This window comes from Trachemys scripta, chromosome 1 (genome assembly GCF_013100865.1).
Source record: "Trachemys scripta elegans isolate TJP31775 chromosome 1, CAS_Tse_1.0, whole genome shotgun sequence".
Taxonomy (NCBI): domain Eukaryota; kingdom Metazoa; phylum Chordata; order Testudines; family Emydidae; genus Trachemys; species Trachemys scripta.
This window is the reverse complement of record NC_048298.1, coordinates 127,104,010-127,122,743: the sequence shown is the minus strand read 5'-3', so window position 1 is coordinate 127,122,743 and position 18,734 is coordinate 127,104,010. Positions and strand designations below refer to the sequence as shown.

Below are 18,734 nucleotides of genomic sequence, written 5' to 3'. Positions count from 1 at the left end.
AAGTGGACTGTGCGTTATCCAAACATTCCATCAGCTATACGCCCAGTACCCCACGGAGAAGGACTGCCGGTTCCTGATGCACCAGAATCATTCTCACTTGAGTCAGACGAGGAAGAGGATGAAACTTCTGGTCCTGAGCCATCAATGTCACAGGACTCACATTTCTCCCATCCTCCTCCTCTGAACCACACCTCATAACACAAGGTGAACTGAATGACCTTGTCAGGGATTTGGAACTACCCAAGAGTAAGGCAGAGCTGTTGGGCTCCAGACTACAGCAGTGGAATCTCCTGGCAGGTGATGTTAGGGTTTCCATGTTCCGTGACCGTCAAAAGGATCTTGTCCCATTCTTCTTCATGGAAGATGATCTTGTAGTCTGCAAAACATCGATGGTGTGATGGCAGCCCTCAACATCGTTCACGATCCAGATGAGTGGAGACTGTTCATTGATTCATCGAAGACGAGTCTTAAAGCTGTTTTACTGCATAATGGCAATGTTTTGCCATCAATTCCAGTTGGTCATGCAGTCCATATGAAGGAAACCTATGACAACATGAAACAACTTTTGAGGTGCGTAAACTAGGACCAACATCAGTGGCAGCTTTGTGACGATTTGAAGGTTGTTGCTCTTTTGCTTGGTCTGCAGACTGGATACACCAAGTACTGCTGTTTTCTCTGCGAATGGGATAGTCGTGCAAGAGATTCCCACTACATCAAGAAAGATTGGCCACTCCGACAGTCATTGGAGCCTGGGAGGAAAAGTGTTCAGCATCCACCACTTGTTGAATCAAGGAAGATTTTGTTACCACCCTTACACATCAAGCTGGGTCTGATGAAGAACTTTGTCAAGGCCATTGACAAAACACAAGCAGCTTTCAAGTACCTCTGTGGAAAATTTCCAAGGTTAAGTGAAGCTAAGATAAAGGAAGGTGTCTTTGTTGGTCCTCAGATTCGTGAACTTCTTCGAGATGATGCATTTGACCATGCTCTGCGTGGCAAGGAAAAGACGGCATGGAAAGCCTTCCAGTTAGTGGCAATAAATTTTCTCGGAAACAACAAGGCAGACAACTACAGGTTATTGGTGGAAAACCTCCTCAAGGCATACAAAAGCCTTGGTTGCAATATGTCACTAAAGATACATTTTTTGCACTCTCATCTAGATTTTTTTCCACCAAACTGCAGAGCAGTGAGCGACGAGCACGGCGAGCTTTTTCACCAGGACATTGCAACAATGGAGAAACGCTATCAGGGCAAATGGAGCCCATCAATGCTTGCAGACTATTGCTGGACAGTGACAAGAGATGCTCCATTTAATGAATACAAGAGACAAGCCAAGAAGCACCGAGTAGACACTGACTAGGACTAAACTATGTACATAATAGTTTTTTGCCTTTTGTTTCATAATAAATGTTATTTATAGAACCTTTTTGCTGATTTTTCAAGTGTTACATAAACAGGACAGGTGAAATATTATCATGTAAAGCAACCATAAACACATGAAAAGACCTAGGTTTACAATTTATGATTAAAACCCTACTATCTACACAATATACATAGACAAAATGTAAAAACTTAAATATCTTAGAAACAGTAGCCAATCAGTTGTTTGAATTGTCATATTTGAATTCAGCACATCAAAATACATAATAAATAGCATATTTTATCTCTGAAGCAGATGACTTCTCAAAAATTGTAGACCAGTGTAATAAGTCAGCTGAATGTCTTCATCTCAAGGACAAGGTTTCATTCAATAACTGACCAGGAAAACTCAGTCACAGCAGTATTTATTCTTTTTAACCCGTGGATAATTAAGATTCTCTACTTTTCCAGGAAATAAAGATATAAACACCCTACACTTTCCACTGACAAGACCAAGGGAAAACGTTTTATGGAAACGGTCATCAGTACTTGACAATCCAATCTTTCATTCATCAGCAGAAATAATATACCATTGGACTCAACTTTTCAAGGATTCTTTAATTAAAATGTGTTCTTGTGTCTTTATGAAATTTTCCTTTTCATTTCAGTTTCGCATAGAAGAATCTAACTGTAGGAGGAAATAACACAGGTCCTGGGAAAAGCCTCATTATTCCTATTTCAGAGAGAACTGACTGAGATTATAAAAATACACAGTTACAGGTCTGATGACTCCCTCTGGTTAAATATAAATTAGGTCATTTCAGGACACTCACTTTTCAGTCATACTAAACATACCAAACCAAATTAATTGCAATTTACCAATTGTAGAACTGTATTTATGAAAATAGGTCTCTTTTTGTGCACTATTCAAAAATCTTATTATGAGAAAGATAATTTTCTAACCTTAAAATAAGTTATCGTTTTCCCTTATAGGTGTATCTGTATGCCCAATCCTGCACCGATATGTTACAGTGACTCCTGGCCAACTTCAACATGTGCCTGAAGGAAGTGACTGAGGATCAGGGAACTACAACTGACTCCCTGTTCTGCGCCCACCTCTGCAACACTTCAGTTCTACTTGGGCAAGGTAGAGAATTTGCTCCTGTAGGTTCTATTAAAAAGTAAGCATTTCCACCCCATGCAAATTCCTCAAATGATGACCCCTTGCTGCACAGTTGAAGTTCACCTTCTCCATTGCCAGAGGGGCCTCTAAACCAAGGCTGCAAGATTTCTCCCTCAGAGAAAACTCCAAAACAAAAACAAAAAAAATCAGTATAAGTTTTCTCTAACGATAAAAGCTCACTTCATTAAATTTAAATGGAAGAGAATTCATAGCAAAATGACAATTGGAGTAACAAAGTAATTAACATACTCATTTAGACTGCAATTCAGCAATTATTTAGGCATGTGTGTAACTTGAATCATGGTAGTTTCGACTATGTTAATAGGACTACTCATATGCTTAAAAGTAGTTTGCTGAATGTTGCCTTATGTGCAGAGCACCAGCTGTACACAATATTCTACAGAATACACAAAGGCAGACTCAGTTTTCACAGATCTTATATTCTAATTCAGAAAGATATACACATACAATGTGGGAGAGTTTACAGGAAGGCTTAGAGAACTCATGGATGCAGACACGAGTTAAGGAATTCTTTAGTAAAGAACGAAAAAATACATACCAGCAATTCTGTTTGCAATAATTTTCCTTGTCTCTCACCCTACAACCAAGTTCTTATGGCTCCACTTCCCAGTAAAGCAGCAAGACAAAAAATGAAAATTAAGGGCAGTATAAAAAGCCTACTACTCAGTAATGCAACATAAAACACAAAAGGAGAAAAATCTCACAACTTGTAATAGAGTTCTTGAGGGTTGTGAGAGAGAAGAATAGGGAAGAAGAAAGTTATATTATTGCGATGTGCAAATTAGGAATAACTAGATAGGTAAGATCATATAGATACACTTATAACAAGTTATAAAACTGAAGAGGAAGGTAGCTATAGAACCTCTAGAAGCCAAAGAGCTATTGCCAACAGAGGTTGGCAAATCCAGAAAAGGTTTAATTTGACTTAGCTAATGTGACTGTCCAAGAATAAGATTCTCAGATCAGATTCTGAAAGATTCCTAGCTGAACGCATTTAAGCTAAAAAGGGAAGCAACTACAACACCATCTCTTAACAAGTTTGTGGCTGTGGACTGGTCTAAACATTAGTGGTCAAGAAAATCATATGACCAAAATCTAAGACTGGGGAAGTCTTAGTAGCAAAGAAAACTTGCATGTATGTTTCCAGCATGCAGAAATGCAACTTTTTAGGAGAGGAGAAATGCACTGAAAACTAGCATATGGAAGGGAAAATCTTCAAAACTGAGGAAAGGCAAACCCTTGACATAAGAGAATGCTTAGAAATGAAAAGAGTATTCTGAATTCATGAGTAAATGCAAATTGCAATTGCTATTCTATAATGAGAACTACAAAAAGAAGGGTAGGGAAGTCAATGGCCTCGTGTCCATATAATACACATTCAGACCATTTATCTCTAAACATGATAAATGTGACTGATCATTTTACAATTATCTGAAGAACTCCCATCTATGTTGTTATCCTTAGAATAATATTTATCCTTCATATTTGTGTTATCTCATAAGAACATAAGAATGGCCCTACTGGGTCAGACCAAAGGTCCATCTAGCCCAGTGTCCGGTCTTCCAACAGTGGCCAGTGCCAGGTGCTCCAAAGGGAAAGAACAGAACAGGTAATCATCAAGTGATTCATCCCGTCACTTATTCCCAGCTTCTGGCAAACAGAGGCTAGGGACACCATTGCTTCCCATCCTGGCTAATAGCCATGGATGGACCTATCCTCCATGAATTTATCTAGTTCTTTTTTGAACCCTGTTATGGTCTTGGCCTTCACAACATCCTCTGGCAAGGCGTTCCATAGGTTGACTGTGCATTGTGTGAAGAAATACTTCCTTTTGTTTGTTTTAAACCTGCTGCCTATTAATTTTATTTGGTGACCCCTAGTTCTTGTGTTATGTGAAGTAGTAAACAACACTGCCTTATATACTTTCTCTACACCAGTCATGATTTTATAGACCTCAATCATATCTCCCCTTATCCACCTCTTTTCCAAGCTGAAAAGTCCCAGTCTTATTAATCTCACCTCATACGAAAGCCGTTCCATACCCCCTAATCATTTTTGTTGCCCTTTTCTAATTCCAATATATCTTTTTTCAGATGGAGTGACCATATCTGCACACAGTATTCAACTGTATATAGAGGAAACATGATATTTTCTGTCCTATTATCTATCCCTTCCTTAATTATTCCCAGCATTCTGTTCATTTTGTTGTCTGCTGCTGCACATTGAGTGTATGTTTTCAGAGATGTATCCACAATGACTCCAAGATCTTTCTTGAGTGGTAAGAGCTAATTTAGACCACATCATTTTATATGTATAGTTGTGATTATGCTTTCCAATGTGCATTACTTTGCATTTATCAACATTAAATTTCATCTGCCATTTTGTTTCCCAGTCACCCAGTTCTGAGAGATCCTTTTGTAGCTCTTCGCAATCTGCTTGGGACTTAACTTGGAACTTGAGTAGTTTTGTATCATCTGCAAATGTTGCCACCTCACTGTTTACCCCTTTTTCCAGATCATTTATGAATATGTTGAAAGGACTGCTCCCAGAACACACCCCTGGGGGAGACCACTATTTACCTCTCCTTTCTGAAAACTGACCATTTATACCTACCCTTTGTTTCCTATCTTTTAACCAGTTACCAATCCATGAGAGCAACTTTCCTCTTATCCTGTGGCAACTTACTTTGCTTAATAACCTTTGGTTAGGGACCCTGTCAAAGGCTTTCTGAAAATCTAAGTACACTATATGCACTGGATCCCCCTTGTCCACATGCTTGTTGACCCCCTCAAAGAATTCTAGCAGATTGGTGAGAATCTTTACTAAAACTATGTTGACTCTTCCTCAACAAATTATGTTCATCTATATGTCTGACAATATTGTTCTTTATTATAGTTTCAATAGTTTGCCTGGTACTGAAATCAGGTTTACCATCCTGTAATTGCTGGGATCACCTTTGGAGCCCTTTTTAAAAAACAGGATCACATTAGCTATCCTCCAGTCATCTGCTACAGAAGCTGATTTAAATGATAGGCTACAGACTATAGTTAGTAGTTTTGTAATTTCACATTTGAGTTCCTTGCGAACTCTTGGGTGAATACCATCTGGTCCTGGTGACTTATTGCTGTTTAATGTATCAATTTGTTTCAAAATCTCCTCTAATGATATCTCAATTTGGGACAGTTCCTCAGATCTGTCACTTAAAAAGAATGGCTCAGATTTGAGACTCTCCCTCACATCCTCAGCTGTGAAGACCGATGCAAAGAATTCATTTAGTTTCTCTGCAATGGCTTTATCGTCCTTGAGTGCTCCTTTTGCACCTCGATCGTCCAATGGCCCCACTGATCGTTTAGCAGGCTTCCTGATTCTGATGTACTTAAAAAAAATTGCTATTACTTTTTGAGTCTTTGGCTAACTGTTCTTCAAATTATTTTTTGGTCTAATTGTATTTTTACACTTCATTTGCCAATGTTTATGCTCCTTTCTATTTTCCTCACTAGGATTTAACTTCCACTTTTTAAAGGATGCCTTTTTGCCTCTCGCTGCTTCTTTTACTTTGTTGTTTAGCCACAGTGGCTCTTTTTTGGTTCTCTTACTATGTTTTTTAATTTGGGGTATACAATTAAGTTGAGCCTCTATTACGGTGTCTTTAAAAAGTTTCCACGCAGCTTGCAGAGATTTCACTTTTGGCACTGTACCCTTTAATTTCTGTTTAACAAACCTCATTTTTATGTAGTTCCCCTTTATGAAATTTAATGCTACAGTGTTGGGCCACTGTGGTGTTTTTCCTGCCATAGGGATATTAAATTTAATTATATTATGGTCACTATGACCAAGCGGTCCAGCTATATTCACCTCTTGGACCAGATCCTGTGCTCCACTTAGGACTAAATCAGAAATTGCCTCTCCTCTGGTGGGTTCCAGGACCAGCTACTCCAAGAAGCAGTCATTTAAGGTGTTGTGACAGACCCAGACCAGTGGGGTACAGGAGTCTGGTAGAGGGCAAATATACTGGTCACTGGATGAGTAGTTTTCTGTTCCCTGAGTGACAAGAGCAGGGGCTGCACTAGAGTAATCAGGAACCTGCTAGAACCAGTTAAGGCAGGCAGGCTAATTAGGACACTTGGAGCCAATTAAGAAAAGCTGCTAGAATCAATTAAGGCAGGCTAATCAGGGCACCTGGGTTTTAAAAGGAGCTCCCTTCAGTTTGTGGTGGGAATGTGAGGAGCTGGGAGCAAGAGGTGCAAGGAGCTGAGAGTGCGCTGCTGGAGGACTGAGGAGCACAAGCCTTATCAGACACCAGAAGGAAGGTCCTGTGGTGAGAATAAGGAAGGTGTTTGGAGGAGGCCATGGGGAGGTAGCCCAGGGAGTTGTAGCTGTCATGCAGCTGTTACAGGAGGCACTATAGAGAGCTGCAGTCCACAGGGCCCTGGGCTGGAACCCAGAGTAGAGGGTGGGCCCGGGTTCCCCCCAAACCTCCCAATTGACCTGGACTGTGGGTTCTCCCAGAGGGAAAGGTCTCTGGGCTGTTCCCCAAACCACATGGTGACTCTTTGAGGCAAGAAAATCTGCCAATAAGTGCAGGACCCACCAAGATAGAGGAGGAATTTTGTCACAGTGTCAAGAAACTATCTCTGCATCCTGTCCTGAGGTGACATGTATCCAGTCATAATGGGGATAATTGAAATCTCCCATTATTATTATTTATTATTATTATTATTATTATTGAGTTTTTTATTTTAATAGCTTCTCTCATCTCCCTGAGCATTTCAGTCACTATCATCACCCTGGTCAGGTGATCAGTAACATACCCTTACCGCTATATTCTTATCTTTAGAGCATGGAATTTCAGTCAAGAGAGATTCTATAGTACAGTTTGAGTCATTTACAATTTTTGCTTCATTTGATTCTATGCTTTCTTTCGCATATAATGCCACACCCCCACCAGCACGACCTGTTGTACCCAGGTATTACTGTATCCCACTGATTATCCTCATTCCACCAAGTTTCTGTGATGCCTATTATATCAATATCCTCATTTAATATGAGGCACTCTGGTTCACCCATTTTATTATTTAGACTTCTAGCATTGGTATACAAGCACTTTAAAAACTTGTCTCCTTTTAGCTGTCTGCCATTACACAATGTAATTGAATGGGATTCTTTTTTATTTGACTGTTTCTGATCAGACCCTGCCTGTATTTTATCATTTTCCATCCTCTTGCCTCACTAGGACACAGAGATTCTCTATTAATAGATCTTCCCCTAAGGGATGTCCAAACCATGTGCTCCTCCACACCTGTCGGCTTTCCCCCAGCCCTTAGTTTAAAAACTGCTCTACAACCTTTTTAATGCTAAGTGCCAGCAATCTGGTTCCATTTTGGTTTAGGTGGAGCCCATCCTTCCTGTATAGGCTCCCCCTTTCCCAAATATTTCCCCAGTTCCTAATAAATCTAAACCCCTCCTCCCGACACCATCATTTCATCCACGCATTGAGACTCTGCAGTTCTGCCTGTGTAACTGGCCTTGCGTGTGGAACTGGGAGCATCTCAGAGAATGCTACCATGGAGGTCCTGTACTTCAATCTCTTACATTTGGCCTCCAGGTCCTCTCTTCTACCCTTCCATATGTCATTGGTACCTACATGTACCACGACCACCAGCTTCTCCCCTGCACTACACAAGTCTATCTAGATGTCTCCAGAGATCTGCAACCTTCGCACTAGGCAGGCAAGTCACCATGCGGTTCTCCCAGCTATGTTTCTAATGATCAAATCGCCCACTACTAATACCTGTCTCTTTCTAATAGCTGGAGTTCCCTTCCCTAGAGAGGTATCCTCAGTGCAAGAGGATACTACAACATCATCTAGAAGGAGGGTCCCAACTATGGGATTGTTTCCCTCTGCTCCAGTTAGATGCTCTCCTTCCCTGGGACTTTCATCCTCCTCAACAGCACAGACTGTCAGACCGGGGGTGGGACAGTTCTACTGTGTCTCGGAAAGTCTCATCTATGTACTTCTCTGTCTCCCTCAGCTCCTCCAGTTCAGCCACTCTGGTCTCCAAAGCCCATACACAGTCTCTGAGGGCCAGGAGCCCCTTGCACCGAATGCACACATACGCCACCTACCCATAGGGCAAGATAATCATACATACTGCATTGGGCGCAATAAACTGGGTAACCCCCACTCTGTTGCTGGACTTCTGTCTGCCTTCTTTTTACTCCTGCAGCTGTTGTTGTTTTGTTTATATCAAGGGGGTGTTTTGGTTTTTAAGTTTAAAGAATCTTGCTTGAGTTCTAGCCCCTGCTCACACTCCACCTGTAAACTCCCCTGCAAAACTCCCATTAGCTGCTCCTGTTCGCTAACTCCTGTGGTCGCTTAGAAGTGGGCTTTTTAAAGCCCTGGTCTCCCTGAATAGCCCCACCCGCTGGTTAAGGGTTGATGGATGCTAAAAGGCTTAGGGATCACAGCCTCATTAAGAAGCTCTCAGCCTTGCCTAGCAGGCCACTAGGCTCAGCACACACACGGTCAGCACACAGTCCCACAAACAAACAGTCATAGGTTTCAACCCCACTCTGAACTTTAGAGTACAGATATGGGGACCTGCATGTGAACCCCTAAACTGAATTATCAGTTTAGATCTGGTTTTGCTGCCCCCCCCCCCCACCCCCCAAGTTCTAACTCCTTTCCCTGGGTAGCTTTGAGAGACTTCTTCACCAATTTCCTGGTGAACACCAATCCAAACCCTTGGATCTTAACACAAGGAGAATTTAACCATCCCCCCTCCTTTCCCCCACCAATTCCTGGTGAGTCCAGATCCAATTCCCTTGGATCTTAACACAAGAAAAAAATCAATCAGGTTCTTAAAAATAAGACTTTTAATTAAAGAAAAGAAAGGTAAAAGAAAACCCTCTGGTGGATAGCATAACAGCTGATCTCTCGGACAACAGATTCAAAACATAGAGGATGTTCCCCTGGGCAAAAACTTAGTTACACAAAAAATACCCAATTTGATTATTCCCTAATGCCCAAGACAAGTTACAAAGAAATAAACATAAACCTATTTATTTCCTTCACTAACACTCACTACTTGATAAGAGGCTGAATTCTGGAGCTTTCCCAGTCCGGTCAAAACTGAAACTGAAACTAAACAAAGGAAACTTCCCTCCTTCCTTTTGAACCATCTTAACCCCCCATTGGTTCCTCTGGTCAGGTGTCAGCTAGGCTAGGTGAACTTCTTAACCCTTTACAGGTAAAAGAGGCATTAACCCTTAACTATCTGTTTATGACACAAACAAACAAAGCAAACGGTATATTTCAGTCAAGCAGCAAGCACACCACAAACACAGATACACACACTACAGACAACCAACTTACCCCAACGGTCACATAATCCCCACCCCTTAGTTAAAGGTTGAAGGGTGCTAAAAGGCTTAGGGATCTCAATTAGTTCTTCATTACTGCAATTTAGTTCCTTGGAAGTTTTTATTTACTCCCTAAAAAAGGCAATATATCCAAATGGAAAAAGCTAAGGGCGATAATCATAATAGGTTCCCCCTCACCAACACCCAAGCAGAAGAACATTTATCAAACTATCTAGATGCACCCCTTTTATTTATTATTGTTCCCTCGGCAGAATAGGGAAACAGGAGTAACATTAAGTCAAGTTAAAGTTTTAAAATAAAAATTAGGCTGGTAGGGGATCCTGGCCCTCTTTCTTTCACCCTCACCTCTGCAGCAACCAGGCTAAGTTTCTGTTCCAGGGATTCTCAACTTGCCCCGGGAGATGGGAGAGTTCCCCCTTTGGGGAGGAAAAGAGTGAGATGCAAACAGAGGGACAAAAAGTAGAAAATATTTTGTTGAAGGAAGAAGCTTCTTTTCAATTATAATGGACAGTCCATTGGTTGGTTTTCTTTTCAAAAAGGTGATGTGAACCAACCAGGTTATAATCCATTTTTTGGAGCTGTTCTTCATGCAACATCTTTTCCGTGGTGTAAAGAGAAAACAGGGTATCTCTTCTATAATTTCCTATTTGTAAAATGCACATCATTACTGGAGGTTTGTTTCCAGAAGCCACAGCCTATAAAAGTGTGTGTAAATGTCTTGGGACATCCCAATTCCACTTGCAAAATATCAGTATAAAGCAACCAACGTATACCCGCTTGGAACACATTTTTAGGGTCTCTGGTTTTGACATCCATAGTTTGATGGGATTTTGTTTTTATTTTGTTTCTTTTTAAAGGTTCTGTACAGACCCTTCTGTTTGCTGAAGGTTAACGTTGGTTAATCTCATTGGTTAGCTTTACAGAGATGAGTATTTCTTCTCAGGTTGAAATTTCTGTATCAGCCACTTTTTTTTCCCCACCCAAATGTCTATTTTGTAATTTGCTTTGCTACGTGCAAAAATCTCTCCACATTATCTGATATATTCAATCATCCAGCCCATCACACAGCTATATAAATGTTACTTGAGTTATCTGTTCCCCTTCGGTCTTAGCTTGGCTCAACACCAGAAGGTTGAAACAGCTGTATAAATCTTTAACCTCTACATTAGCACCTGTTTATTCTTTCTTCAATTATGAGGTTGGAATTGCTTGTGCTTATTTTTGTTGTGTGCCTTGGTGCACTTTTAAACAAGCACTTAAGTTTTTGGCTATTCAGGTTTATATTTTAGTCATGTTTGCCTTCAAGATATCACTTCACTTTAGCTTCAACACAACTTAAATGTTTTACAGCTTATGATACAATACACAAACACCTTTGATAACTCTGATGTTTACAAGTTAAGTATGTTAATTAAATTAACATTTCTTATTTAAAATAAGAAATGTATTTTGTGACTATGGTCCCCTCACAAAGGATCGGTAATTAGGTAATTCAAGATATATGGGTGCCAAGGTATTATCACTAATCTTTATATGCAATACAGTTTTTCATACTAATCCTTTCCCGCATATAAATGAGATCTCCAATGAAAAGGGATTTCTATGTCTTAAGTCTTGATTAGTCTATCAAATGATAACTATCTTTACATATTATAATGTAAGCCAAATCAAAAAGAAAAAAGAAATCTTCATCCATTAATATAGATGTTTGTAGCAATTAGTTTGATTCTTTCTCAGTTTTAAAATCACCATCTACAAAGCACAGAAAACAACGTATGCATGCTTTACCAGGTTTTCAAGCCTATAATTCATAACTTCCATTATTTTAACATCACAAAACAGTGTCAATTAGAGGACTGGGTTGTGTTGTAGAGACGCATCAACCAGGAATTAGACTAACACAAATTCATTTCACATAATACACCAAACAATAGGGTTCTTTTGCTCAAAGAAGTTGATCTGCTTCCATATTTCACTTCATTCAATTACTTATTTCCTACCACTGCTTTCAACTTTAAGCATTTTGAGTGAAATATATTCATACACTGATGTTTGGTAACATTAAACAGTAACCATCACTTAGCAGTAATGATGAGCAGTTCTCACATTTTCTACAGCAGGGAATGAGAAATAATAACGTTATCACAGTTGAGACTGTAGACTGTAAAATAAGATGAGCTAGCCAGCTTTATATAGGACCATATTATCAGATACCCTTCCTACTTTCCAGAAATTTCCAGACTCTAGCAAACTGATTTTCAACTCCACTCTCTTGTCTTTTCAACTCACAATGACAGTCGATTCTACTTACTAGCTATGCAACTTTCACCAATCATTAGGGATTCTAACCACTCCCCTTTCCTTTTAGGTTTCCAGGTAATGGTATATATTTGTTTCTTGACAGGCATAAAAATAAAAATGTTGTTCTATCACTTTCCTTCTCAACTTTATTAAATACTTAATATTTTCATTCACAGATTGAGAGTCTAATGGAACCAGTAAGCTCTTTAAAACCAGACTGAACTTTTAGTTTGCTCACCACCAGTCTGCAATGCAATGTTTTTATAATTCCATTATTTCAGCAAGATCAGAAACATGCACTGAAGTATTACATATACTGTACCAGCAATAAAAATAAAAATGTAACAATAAGGATATTTGTCATCATTTCTATGTAATGATACATGTTCCTCACCCCCTCATTTTTCCTTCCCTCACTCTTCTCCAAACAAGAACATAATACAGTTTGTTCTCTCATTTACAAATTCAGGAACATTCCAGCTAAGCCTATGTTTTCCTCCCCAACGTCCCCACAATACTAACATCTTAAGTGATATCAGTGTAAAAGTATCAGCCTATAAAACTTTTTGTTACAACCATCTGACATTCAGTTCTCAATCTAGTTCCTTATGAATGGGTTTTGGAAGGAACAACTCTAAGACAACCTTCAGTTTATCAGAGGCACTACCTTCCTACCACACTGTTGCTGCTTTATAAATAAATAAATAAATAGATCTTACATAGCACTTTTGATCCACAGATCTCAAAGTTCTTTACAAAGGGGTAAGCATTATTATTGCCATTATTATCGGAGGTGAAGTGTGTTGCCCAAGGTCACAATTCTTTATACATACATACATATATATATAAATACAGACACATAGATATACACACACACACACATAAATAAAATATAATTGAAAGTGTGTGTGTGTATATGTATATCTCGATATCGACATATACACACACACACACACACACACACACATATATAAATAAAATATAATTGAAAGAGTTAAGGGAAAAAAGGGATATGTTCTTTTTTAGAGTCTAATCCTGCTCTTATTGAAGTCAGTGTTAAAATTTCCAGTGACTTCAGTTGGAGCTGTTTCAGACCTTTCTGTATGCATATGTAATTTGTGTGCGTTGAGAGAATATAACCATGCTGTATAAATACGTAGTCCTGCTAATTATGTTTGCTGGGCACAAACGCATGTACAGGAAATACTATACACAAAAATAAAAAAAATTAAAACAAATAAACTTGATAATGGATAGAAACCACAGACACTCATGTCTCCCACAGGTCTTGAAAAAAACTGAGTCAACAGCATTAGTGAATGTAAATGCTGTTTTACTAAAACTAACAACTATGATTCTCTAGTCTGTCCTCCTGCATAACACAGACCACAGAACTCCCCCAAAATAATTCCTAGAGCGCATCTTTTAGAAAAACATCCAATTTTGATATAAAAATTGCCTGTGAGGGAGAATCCACGATGACCCTTGTTAAGACATCCTAACGGTTAATTATGCTCACCATTAAAAAATTTATGCCTTATTTCCAGTTTGAATTCTAGCTTCAACTTCCAGCCATTGGATTCTGTTGCATCTTTCTCTGCCAGATTGCAGAGTGCATTATTAAATATTTGTTCCCCATGTAGATACTTACAGACACAAATCAAATAAACCATTAAGCTTTTCTTTGTTAAGAGAAATAGACTGAATTCTTTGAGACTATCACTCTAAGGCAGTGGTTCCCAAACTGGGGTTCATGAAATGTTACAGGGGGTTCTCGGGAAAAAATTCCCCAGAGCTGTCCTTAGGGATCCCTGGCAGCCCGGAGCCCCTGGACTTCCAAGAGCTAAGCAGATCAAAGCAAGCATATCTATCACACTGAGGAGATTTAAACATCAAGACTCCTTATAAGAAATGGAAAGAGAGGTGGATATTTTTTGCTCTTTTTAAAATTAAATAGGCAGCTAGTATTGTTTTTAAAATTATGATGAAGAACAAATTTAAGCTTTGTTGTAATGTGCGTTGTTTGCCTGGACTGCTCAAGACCTGAATGCTTATGTAGGAGGAACTCTGAGTTAGCTTCTTAAATACCTTCATGCTGTTTCACATCTGATACTCCTTGATGAAACATAGGAGCGTTGTCTTATAACAGGCTTATTCAAAGTGATACAAGCTACAAAAGTGAGATCTTGGAAGAGTGTTACTGTTTTCATAATGTAATAAAAGTACTGTAATGATAAATACACCTTTACCTCGATATAACGCTGTCCTCGGGAACCAAAAAATCTTACCGCGTTATAGATGAAACCGCATCGTATCGAACTTGCTTTGATCCACCGGAGTGCGCAGCCCCGCCCCCCACGGAGCACTGCTTTACTGCGTTCTATCCGAATTTGTGTTATATCAGGTTGTGTTATATTGGGGTAGAGGTGTAATAATAATAAATAGTGTGTAATAAGCATGTCATAAAAACAAATTTTATACTTCCAAGATCGCTGCTTTTATAATTTATACTCCGGTAAAGGAGAAAATCCCTGGAAATATTCATTTTTAGGAGGGGGTTTGTGAGAATTGACATTTTTGTGAAAGGGGTTCACAAGTTGTTAAAGTTTGGGAACCACTGCTCTAAGGCAAGGGTTCTCACAACAAATTTTTTGGTGACCTCAGAGTGCGGCCACCAACTCTTGCTGGTGGCCACACTGACACTTTTTCCCCTAAAATATTTAACTAACTTTAGGAAAAACAAATAAATATGCATGTATACACACCCAGATCCTTGTAATTTATTTATGTAGGGCTCAATAAAAATAATGCTGTGAAAAGTGATATTTGTATTTTTGTTAATATCACTTTTCACAGCGAGTTCTGGCAAATTAAGACCTGGATGGAGGGGTGGGAGATGAGGCAGCAGAGGCCAGGGGCAATGGATGATGTGCCTGCTACCACATGGTCAGAGATGTGGGTTGGCACTGGTGCCCAGGGCCAGCACCCACGAGAGCTTAGGGTCAGTGCCTGCAGTTGCGTGGCCAGGGCTGGGGATCAGCACCCACTGCCATACAGCTGGGGATCAGTACCCAGAGCTGGCGCCTGCTGCTATGTGACTGGGGCCGGGGGTCGGCACCCAGGGTTGATGCTTGGGATCTGCGCCCGCTGCTGCACAGCCGGGGCTAGGAGTCCATGTTCTGAGCCAGCACCTGCCGGAACCTGGGGTTGGTGCCCGCTGCTGCATGACCGGGGATGGGGATCTGCACCCAGGGCTGTCGCCTGGGGCTGGGGATCTGCACCCATGGCCAGCACCTGCTGGAACCCAGGGTAAACATCCAGGAACAGTGTCCGGGGTCAGTGGCCAGGGCTGGTGGTTGGAGTGTGCAGCTGGGGGTTAGTTGCCGCCGGGGCTTGGGGCTGGCACTAGGGGTCTGCACCTGCTGCTGCATGGTCAGGGCTAAGGGTTGGCATCCAAAGCCAGCACCCACTGGAGCCCAAGGCCAGCATCGGGGATCTGCACCCAGAACCGGCAGCTGCTGGAGCTCAGGGTCGGCGCTTGGGGTTGGAACGCATGGACGGTGATCAGCACCTGATAGAGAACTCACCTTGCTCCTTCAACATTGTGCCCCACCTGTCTCCGGAGATGGGCAGAGTGGCGCATTCAGGAGCAACAGGGAGGGAGGGGGTGGGGTAGATGCTTTGCCACCCCCTCCCGCCCACACACACACACACACACACACATCACCACACAGAAGCTGTCGTGGTCACAGGGAAAATCCCCTGGTGGCTGCATTTGAGAAATGGTGCTCTAAGACAAGTTTTCTAATTTCCATCACAGAATTTCAGTGTTTGTTTGCTTTCATCCCCTCACTTTAGTACTTATTCTGCACACACTACTATTACCATTAGGGATGGTAAAAACATGCTTGAATTAAATAAGAACTGATGAGAACTACCACAACAAACTAGAGGTGATCCTTTTCTAAGGTTCAAAACACACACACACACACACACACACAAAAACTTCCTGGTTTGATGCTTCTTTCCACTTCCTGGTATGAGATGGAAACATCAGATATGATAGCAATATTTCTGACCCAACTGGAATCAAGAAGTATCAACAATGTTACAAGAAAGCCTATTCTCACAGAATTTCCAGCTTTTCCGAGGTTCATCTAGCCCTAATACTCAACAATAATATATTAAATCAGCAGCGCAACGATTGTGGATACTGTGACAGAAAAAGGCAAAACATTTCATAAAAAAGGTTGAATCCATTTTAGTATATTTTTAGGCAGAGCTGTAGGGCATGCATTCAAGAGCGCTGTAGTTCTGTGCAATGTGCCCCTTGTCCAAGGATGAATTACTTTTTCCAAAGTACTGTGTACCTTTCCATTATACTATTTACACAGATGACTACATGCTTGTAGCAAACTCTTCAGCTGATATGGTCATAACAAGGAGACGGTTGTAAAATACCTGAGAGAATGCTGAAATTAATCAACTAAATATCCAATTATCTTTACCTTTCTGTATTATACTGTGAAATAATATTGCAAGCGTACATTACCTATATTTAGGTCTTTAATTTACCATCACAGACAAATGAAAAACGAAAACCAAAAAACTTCTACTAGTCATTTTAGAAGAATTGTTCCTAGCAGTACAAACAACCTGAGAATGCCTTTTCAAGATTAGCCAACAGAAAATTTTATATTTATACCTTATGCATAGAGTTTATTTGGTAAATAATTTAAATAAACTCAAGCGAGACTTTGCCAATAATAAAACAAGTTCCAAAAGTTTAAACAATCATTAGACCATTAACATGGACCAGCAGGTTTAAATACTTGTTGTATAATTTTCTTTTTATCATTGATGTCATATTAATTGTAATGATTTCACTGAAATAAAAATAGATTTGGACGGTAGCTGTTAGAATGATCATTTTATAAGTTGCATCACGCATTTATTTGTGACTGTTTCATAGAAATCTGATCTTTGCTTGCAGTCCATTATAGTAAATAAAATTCAGGCTTAAGAAATATTGAATCTTTTCTTTTCAGCTATATAAAAGTATACAGTTAATAAAGGAATAAATCTTACACTCCAAGCTTCCTTCTCTTTGGTGCTGTGTCACTCTGGGATCTTGGTTAAGCCATAATGCACATTTGGGCCCTAATGAGTTAGGAGGTATGGTTAGGTTCCCATCTCTTTTTGCCTGTAATTATTGTTATCCCAAGGATATTATACTGAAGACTGATGTTTTGTGATGATTTTTTTCAACACAAACAAAACAGAAACCGAATGAAAATCATAATGCTTTTTGTAGCGCAAAACACATTCATATAGTCTATGAACATGTGTATCTGTGTGGACAAGTGCTTGTATTACCTGAGCATTCAGCAGTTCCTCACACTTGTATGAGTGTTTTTCAATTGCAGCTACGTACTGTTTTTCAATGGCCTCTTCTTGCTTCTGAACTGTAGACTGCAATAGTGCCTGGAAACAAATACAGCAGACCAATTTCAAAACAGAAGACACATTTGAGTGTTTTTGACACACTGCAAATTAACTAACTTTTGTATATAACTGAAATCTGATATTCAGCTGCACCCACAGAACAGAGATGTGCAACTACTGAAGTACTTTTCTATATAACACTACTTTTCATTTTTAGATATACATCTTTCTTTAGCCAGGATTATATTTTTTGGCTCTCATGTTTCCTACACACACACCTTTTGCATAAAAGAAGGCAACTCATAGAAGAAGATAGAGAGGGTGAGTAGTCCTGTTAAACATACTCAGTTTAGTGGGACCACACAAGATGAGAAGCATATGAAAGCTGCTGAGAAAAAAAAAAAAAAAAAAAAGCCAGACATATTTCACTGGCTGACAAAACTCCACATCCTCTTGGCACACTGTAAGATCCCATGGGCCAAGCATGATCTTCACAACCACAACTCAACTAAAAGCAGATGGAAATTCTGAGTAGTTTAAAACATAAAAGCAATGCCCCCCCCAGGAAGTTCACACTCTGATGTGAAGAGGTGGAAGTCAAAGTGTGGAAAAGTCAAAGTGCCAAGACAATATTAAAAAGATAATAAAATTAGGGACATTATACAGATATTTGATCTCAGCCGTGCAAAGATTAAAGAATCTATATGCAAAGGGAAAAAACTAAAATAGATAACAAGAGTAGCCAAATCACCATTTGTAGGAATTACATCCATTTACTTTCTTTAAGATGATGCTGGTATTTTTACCTTCACTTCACATACTCCTGTGCTATACATGTTTTCAATAGTATATGCTATTTATATGTCCCTTCTTTCTAGAATATGTACTGTACTATTTATACTCACAACGGCAAATTCTATTTTTAAATAGTAATCTGTGTATTAAACTACTTGCAATTACAATGTAAGTTAAAACAGACTTAAAATGTATAGAAAACAGATTTTTGGCACACATATGCAGAGAAGCAAAAAAGGCCAAATTA

At 39.6% G+C, this 18,734-nt stretch overlaps 1 protein-coding gene across 7 annotated transcripts in view; it reads right to left on the bottom strand.

Moving 5' to 3' along the window:
• The window catches only part of CCDC91 (coiled-coil domain containing 91), a 350,759-nt gene that overhangs the window by 138,005 nt on the left and 194,020 nt on the right, over nt 1-18,734 (bottom strand). For all 7 annotated transcript variants that reach the window (XM_034784606.1, XM_034784585.1, XM_034784596.1 and 4 more), the window contains one exon: nt 17,624-17,731. In XM_034784606.1, coding sequence (XP_034640497.1) covers nt 17,624-17,731 — 108 coding nt within the window. The remainder of the gene's footprint in view (nt 1-17,623; nt 17,732-18,734) is intronic.